The sequence below is a fragment of the Zea mays genome, chromosome 4 (assembly GCF_902167145.1).
Source record: "Zea mays cultivar B73 chromosome 4, Zm-B73-REFERENCE-NAM-5.0, whole genome shotgun sequence".
NCBI lineage: Eukaryota > Viridiplantae > Streptophyta > Magnoliopsida > Poales > Poaceae > Zea > Zea mays.
The window spans coordinates 165116972-165124278 of NC_050099.1; the positions used below are offsets into that span (position 1 = coordinate 165116972).

A 7307-nucleotide genomic window follows, 5' to 3' on the forward strand; every position below is an offset into this window, starting at 1 on the left:
CAGTGAGGCTCTTATGATAAATTATTCTGATATATGTTAAAGATTTATATTAAAAACGTATTTTACTGTAGATTTTGTATATATGTATTTATCAGGCCTTCAAATGTCTTATATATACTAGTTTTATTTAATTCATTATAAAATAATAAAAATGGATAGAGAGGAGAAAATTTTTATATACAGAAAATATTTTTAGAGGTCACAAAAACGTTCTATACATTTAAAGTGGAAATTTTAAATTTTTATTATTATTGTGGGTTAAGTGGTATATAAAATATAACGTGAGTGGCTCAGCTGTTAGTGATATATAATTAATTAATCTTCGCAAAGATGGCAAAAAAAAACTAAGAGGCCCATTTGAAGTTGAGAATCATATAAACTATTCGATTAAAGACAGCCTTGTATTTTAGAGAAGACCTTTTTAACACGAAAAGTAGCTTCACTCTGGAGTAACTTGTCCTTGTACTGCTACCTCACCAGTCACCACTTCACCAGCGCTGTTCAACACTTCAACTGCAAACTAGAAAAGCGGCCGGTAGAGTGGAGTCGTGGACGAGCAGTTGTGGACAGAGCGAGCTACTGGAACGGACCACAGTATCGCATAGGATTCTTGTTGGGCAGTTGTGAGTTTTGGGAGTTGATGAGTTGCAAGTACCACACAGACACAAGAAAGATAATAAACACCTTGAAAAGTGAATGGAAGTTCAGAAAAAAAAACAAAAGCTGTCCCACCGTGCTTTAAAAAATCGCCCAAACTTTTCCGGACTCTTTTATCCTTTGCCCAACGTGAACCCGCAGTCCCACACACAAGTGCATAGAATTCACAAGAGCTGAGGGGGGCCGGGAGATAGAGGAGCGGCACCGCCGTCCGCCGCACCGGCACTGGAGGCGAAATTTCATTATTTGGCGCACTGGAGCGGGGGGAGAGAGAGAGAGAGCTGGAAGGTGGAAGCAAAAATCCAGAGTCTATAGAGGGAGGATGGAGATCTGGAGCTCCTGGGGAGCAACGAGAAGCAGCTGGAAAATCTCATGGTAACGGTTGGCAGAGGGGGTCCTTGATCTCTTCCTGAGCTGGAGGACTCCATCTTTCGAGCCGCGGACCCGGAGAAACTTGGATCTCTAGGCCATCCAAGGGAAGGTTTACTCATTCCTTGCTGGTAGCCTACTGCATTGCTGCCTGCCCTCAGATCCGAGCTGCCGCAAGAAGAAAGGTGGAATCTTTGCTCGCCTTCTGGACAAATCCGTCCAAATTTGGGGGTTTCTTGAGCTGTTCTTGGGAGCGCCGTGCTTCAAGTTTTTTTGGGGGGAAAATGTCGTTTTCTTTGCCGGGGTAGATGCGGGAGTGATGTCGACCACTTTATGAGCTTTCCCCCTGCTATTTTGGGGTTTAGATTCGCTCTAGTTATGGCGGATCTTGACATGGAGCATTAGGAGTTTCTTTCGTCGAAGGCGGAAGGAGCTTGCTGTAAGCTGCAATGTCTCTCAAGAGCATTGTGCGGGAGCTGAAGGAGATGAGGGACGGTATCGGGAGCATGTCGAGACGCGGCGGCAGCGGCTCCGACGGGCGTGCCTTCCACGGCCGCTCGGGGTCGCGGCATTCTTGGCCCAGCCTGTGGGCGGAGCAGCAACAGTCGCATCGGCAGGGCCAGGGCCTGGGTCCGGGCCCGGAGGGGCCGCATCATCAGCATCAGGGGCGGTGGGCGAACTTGCCTCCGGAACTGCTGCTGGATGTGATACAGAGGGTGGAGTCCAGCGAGGCGACGTGGCCGGCGCGGCGCCAGGTCGTGGCATGCGCAGCCATTTGCCGATCATGGCGCGAGGTCACCAAGGAGGTGGTGAAGACGCTCGAGGAGTGTGGCAGGATCACCTTCCCCATATCCCTTAAGCAGGTATCTGCCTTGTTCTCTGATATCACGATTCATGTGAAGTTTGCCGGTTAAGGTGTATTGAGAATCTGCATATCTTGATGCTAACTTTACTTTGCGCAGCCGGGGCCTCGTGAAATGCCGGTCCAATGTTTTGTGAGGAGGGAGAGGGCAACATCCACATATCTACTCTACCTAGGGCTCAGCCCATGTAAGTTATGGAGTATCATTTTTGGCCGTCGAAAGATAGTGCAGTTCTTACCTCTTTTGTAGTCATTTGTCTGCCTCGAGATGAACTGTTTTAGTGTTTTAGTTATGGCTACATTGATCAACTGCCAATTTGCAAGAATAAAATCCTGAATGAAATTCCTTGCAATGATCATCTAATATGGTAACTTAACTTAGTTGATTAGGTATTTAGGTGTATAGGTTTTGTATTAAAAATGTTAAGTTTAGGTCTGGTGAACAACAAAATGGTTATGTTATTTTATACTCCCTTCGTCCCAAAATATAATTCGTTTTAGACTAAACATACATTACTTAATTAATTTATGAATGTGGTTTATATGTATGTCTATGTTCATTATCATACATTCGAATGTGGATAGAAAAAAAGAGGGCTAGAAAGAACTATATTTTGGGAGGGAGGGAGTATATGTAAAAAGATTTCCTACTTCATTGAAGGGAAAACGCTAGGTTCAAGTCAGATGAACAACAAAATGTTTCTGTTCTTTGATACTCCCTCCGTCCTAAAATAGTAGTCGTTTTAGCTCTAGATTTTTATGTCCATATTCATATGGATAATTATGAACCTAGACACGCACACCCACACACGTACATTAATTATTGTATGAATCTAGTAAAAAGGTAAAACGAATTTTAATTTGGAACGGAGGGAGTATGTGTCAAAATATTTTCTACTTCGTGAAAGAGCATTGGTCTCAGCTATTTCCATGCCTGGATTTTTTTTACCTTGTCTGTTTGAGCATACTACACAAAAATTCATCCTACAAGTTTACAATCCAAAACAACCGAATAATTTCTCTTTTCTCTGCAAGAGATGGGTTGGCTGCTAGCATGGTTTGAGAACCAACTGTAACTAGTGAACTGTGTGAGCATCCGGTACAGACTGAACATACCTATCTGACCACATTGAAGTTGCTTTCCTTGTATTCATAGCAAAATTAGCAGGGCCCAAAGATTAGCTCAGCTGTTGGAAGAACAGTGCATTATGTTTCACTAGAATAGGCAACAAGTTGTTATTGTTGACTATCCACGATATGCATACTTCTCTGCACATTCGTATTTGCGCTAGATGTGCCCCACCTCCTGCTTAGGGTACAAGTCTTGGTGGTGACAATTTTACAATAACTCTGTAGCTTATATGTGCTCGCTTAATGTGATTCCACATCATTTACTGATGACATATTGACATTGTATATTATGCAGCTATGAATGTGGAGAAAGACAAGTTATTGCTTGCTGCCCGTAAGGTCAGGCGTGCCACAAGGACTTATTTTGTGATATCACTGGTCTCTGATGATTTCTCTCACTCTAGTAGCACCTACGTTGGCAAACTGAAGTAAGATGCTTATTATGCCAACTTATGTGGCATGATTGTTTTTCTTTGTCTTAGTGACCTAACCTCGCCATTGCTTCTCATAAAACCAGGCCAAACTTCCTCGGCACAAAGTTCACAATCTTCGACAGCCAGCCTCCTCCTGACGCTGTAGTGCTACCAAACAATAAGACAAGCAAAAGGCAGTCCAAGCAAGTATCACCGAGACTGCCGCTAGGCAATTACAATGTTGCTACAGTCACGTACGAGCTCACCGTCCTACGCAACAGGGGTCCAAGGAGAATGCAATGCACCATGCACTCAATACCAGCTGAGTGCATCCAGGAGGGCGGGAAGGCCCCTACCCCTACAGGCGCCATCCAGTCGCTTGACGAGCCAGTGTCGTCCACCTTACCTAGTGCCAAAGGGAAGGAAGTGGCTGTAGAATTCTCTTCGACAAGCCTCAGCGCCGATCTGTCTGGACCGGCCTGCGTGAACGGAACACCTCTAGTGCTGAAGAACAAAGCTCCTCGTTGGCATGAGCAGCTGCAGTGTTGGTGCCTCAACTTCCGGGGGCGTGTCACCGTCGCGTCAGTGAAGAACTTCCAGCTCGTCGCCTCTGTTGATCCTTCCCTAAACATCCCCGCAGCGGAGCAGGAGAAGGTGATCCTCCAGTTTGGGAAGATAGGCAAGGATATATTCACCATGGACTACCGGTACCCACTCTCGGCGTTCCAGGCCTTTGCGATCTGCCTGACCAGCTTCGACACCAAACCGGCCTGCGAATGATTGACGGTAGTTTAAAATCGCGGGTGGAGTCTTGTGTACGTCCGTGTTCTTCCAGGGCGATGTAAATTCTTTATCTTGCCATGCTGGGCCTCTGCTGCCCAGGCGAAATGGTAGCTTGTGAGGTGGAGATGAGCGATAGCATCTGTACCATAGGAAGAGATTTGAGCGACCTTGTTTACCCAACTGTTATATGTATTATTGCTGGGATGTTTGGCTGTGAAATATCACTGCCGTATCGATAATGGACGTTGACCATTTTGCTCGCTCGCTCTCATTTTGAGCCGTGATGTTCAACGATGTGGTTCCTGCGTTAAAAAAAAAAAACTGGTGCCTGCGTATCTGCTTTCATATCTTCCGTATCCTGGCGATCTCATGAACTTGTCCGCATCCGTCTGAGAGGAAGTGGTGCCGCTCGGCGTATTTCGCAAAGATTCTTATTTTTTGAGAGAAAATGAACTAATATTTTCTAGCAAAATGGAAATCCCTCGAAAAAAACGGTGTTCCCAAACTAGTCCTAAAGGTTGGGTTGGTCGGTGCTTTTCTATTGGGTGTGTTGGGTGGTATTTTTCGGGTTGGATTATTTTTTTTTTTTGCTTTAGGTATGTATTTTTTGGTTAGGTCAAGTTTAGGGTCTAAATCGTGGCACGTGCTAAGTCCGTAGATTGTTTGCAGGTTAAAACTATGGTTCGTACCTGTGCCTGCTGTATTGGTCGGGTCAAGTTGGTTTTTCGGATGGGTAGAGTCGAGTTGGCCGGGTTAGACAACCCATGCTCAGGTCTAGTGTCGTTCCATGGATGATGTTAGTGTCCGCACGTCTGGGCGGATGGAGCTTATGACGGTTGGTTGACTGTAGTCGTTATACATGAGCATGCTAGTCCCTAGCCCTTAGCCTGATGAACATGCTAGTTCGACTTCGTGTGTGTACAACCTTGACTCGAGACACCATAGCACGATAGACGGTATGACACCCCACAGTCTAGACCTGCTAAGCTAGGGGATGCGAAGAGGACAAGGTTCATAAGGGATATACACCCACAACAATCGCTCCGACAGGCCTCGGTGTCCTTGAGACCTTGCTCCCCCTTCAAACCCTAATCCCCAATCTTCATCCACCCTCGCCTCTCTCATGGCGCCGCTCTCACGTTTCTCATTATTGTCTGCCACTGTTTTTGTTTCGCTCGTTGTACTCCTCGTCTCCATTGACCTCTCCACCATTGAATACCTCCTCGCAATTGCTCCTGCTCCTATATGCCCCATGATCACGCGCCCTTCAAACCCTAACCCCTAATCTCCATACCCCATGATCGTCACCTCTCTCGGCGTTCTCGTTGTCTTCGACTACTGCCTCTCTATCGTGGTTCTTGCACATCTCCTCTAGTCATCCTCACCTTTCCTACCCTTGTCTTTCTCTCGATATTGTTCATTGTCCGCTAATCAGTCATTCTCATTGATTGTCGTCCATGAGTCGTTCTCATTGGTTGCCATCCATCGAGGTGAGTCTCTTGCTATTGCACATATTCATCTCCACTTCTCTAGCTCCAAACTCCGACTATGTAGGTATGATTCCTAACTCTATCCCTAAATCTCTTTGATTCATAATATGAACTCTAACCCTAGCTTGTTTTATGCCTAAGATTGGTCGATGCTTGGTGTGTCGTACTAGTGCCACACATCTTGTTGATGGACAGTTCCGAGAAAGATAGAGAGGGTATAATGAGATTTGGGGTGATCATGGATAAAGACGATGTCAATTACCCTAGAACCATCTGAAAGGGAAATGTGCCCTTGGGCCATTTCTAAGTATTTTGGTGATTGAGTGCCAACACAAGTGCTTAAATGTGAATTTATGCTCATGGATGGACAAAGTGCAAATCAAGAGTAAAGGTATGTTTCTAAGCCTTAGTACATTGGTTTTGTGTACTAATATACTTGTCTAAGTGTTAGAAACAGAAAGAAGAAGAAAAGAAAAAAGGTGAAAAAGGCTTGGCTGTGTACAGCCAAGACTCAGCTCAGTCTGGCACACTGGACTGTCCGGTGGTGCACCAGACAGTGTCCGGTGCGCAAGGCTGACTCGGCGTGAAGTGACCGCTCTCGGGAATTCGCCGACGGCGTACGGCTAAAATTCCCCGGACTGTCCGGTGTGCACCGGACTGTCCGGTGAGCCAACGGTCGGCCGGGCCAACGGTCGGCCGCGGAATCTACGCGCGACACGTGGCCGGGCCAACGGTCGGAAGGGGGCACCGGACTGTCCGGTGTGCACCGGACATGTCCGGTGCGCCAACGGCTCCCTGATCTGCAACGGTCGGCCGCGCCATTTTAGGAAGGAAATCGGGCACCGGACAGTGTCCGGTGTGCACCGGACTGTCCGGTGTACCCGACGACAGAAGGCAAGATTGGCCTTCCAGATTTGCTCTCAACGGCTCCTAGCTGCCTTGGGGCTATAAAAGGGACCCCTAGGCGCATGGAGGAGAATACCAAGCAACCTTAGAGCATTCTTGATCATCCACACTCAGTCTTTGCGCATTCGTTTGTCATTCTCAGTGATTCGAGCTCCGTTCTAGTGAGAACTTTGAGATAGTCTTTTGAGCTCGATTCTTGGCCGTGTGTGTGCGCATTTTGCTGTGGATTTGTGTGTGTTGCTTTCCTCCCTTACTCCGTGCTTCTTTGTGAACTTCAAGTGTAAGGGCGAGAGACTCCAAGTTGTGGAGATTCCTCGCGAACGCGATAAGAAAAGAAAAGCATAACACTGTGGTATTCAAGTTGATCATTGGATCACTTGAGAGGAGTTGAGTGCAACTCTCGTCCGTTGGGACGCCACAACGTGGAGTAGGCAAGTTTTGTACTTGGCCGAACCACGGGATAAACCACTGTGTCTTCTCTGTGTTGAACTCCTTGTGGTTATCGTATTGTGCAAGATCTTCTCTCTAGCCACTTGGCATTAACTGTGCTAACGCTTAATCAAAGTTTTGTGGCTTAAGTTTTTAAGTTTTACAGGATCACCTATTCACCCCCCCTCTAGGTGCTCTCAATTGGTATCAGAGCCGTTCTCTTCAAGAAGAGGGACTAACCGCCCGAAGAGATGGATCCTAAGGGCA

The 7307-nt window shown here is 46.6% G+C and overlaps 1 protein-coding gene across 1 annotated transcript; it reads left to right on the forward strand.

The window, feature by feature from the left end:
- Window positions 1–872: 872 nt before the first annotated feature.
- On the forward strand, window positions 873–4475 carry LOC100191954 (Tubby-like F-box protein 6). The gene is made up of 4 exons (NM_001137378.1): window positions 873–1889; window positions 1989–2076; window positions 3315–3447; window positions 3537–4475. Exons 1-4 carry the CDS (start codon window positions 1476–1478, stop codon window positions 4210–4212), a joined length of 1311 nt encoding a protein of 436 aa, NP_001130850.1. The 5' UTR covers window positions 873–1475; the 3' UTR covers window positions 4213–4475.
- Window positions 4476–7307: the final 2832 nt, after the last annotated feature.

Coding starts and splice junctions, on each gene's coding strand:
- LOC100191954 (NM_001137378.1), top strand. CDS start 1,476: ATGTCTCTCAAGAGCATTGTGCGGGAGCTGAAGGAGATGAGGGACGGT. Junction 2,077..3,314: donor CTACCTAGGGCTCAGCCCAT/GTAAGTTATGGA, acceptor TATATTATGCAG/CTATGAATGTGGAGAAAGAC. Junction 3,448..3,536: donor ACCTACGTTGGCAAACTGAA/GTAAGATGCTTA, acceptor TCATAAAACCAG/GCCAAACTTCCTCGGCACAA.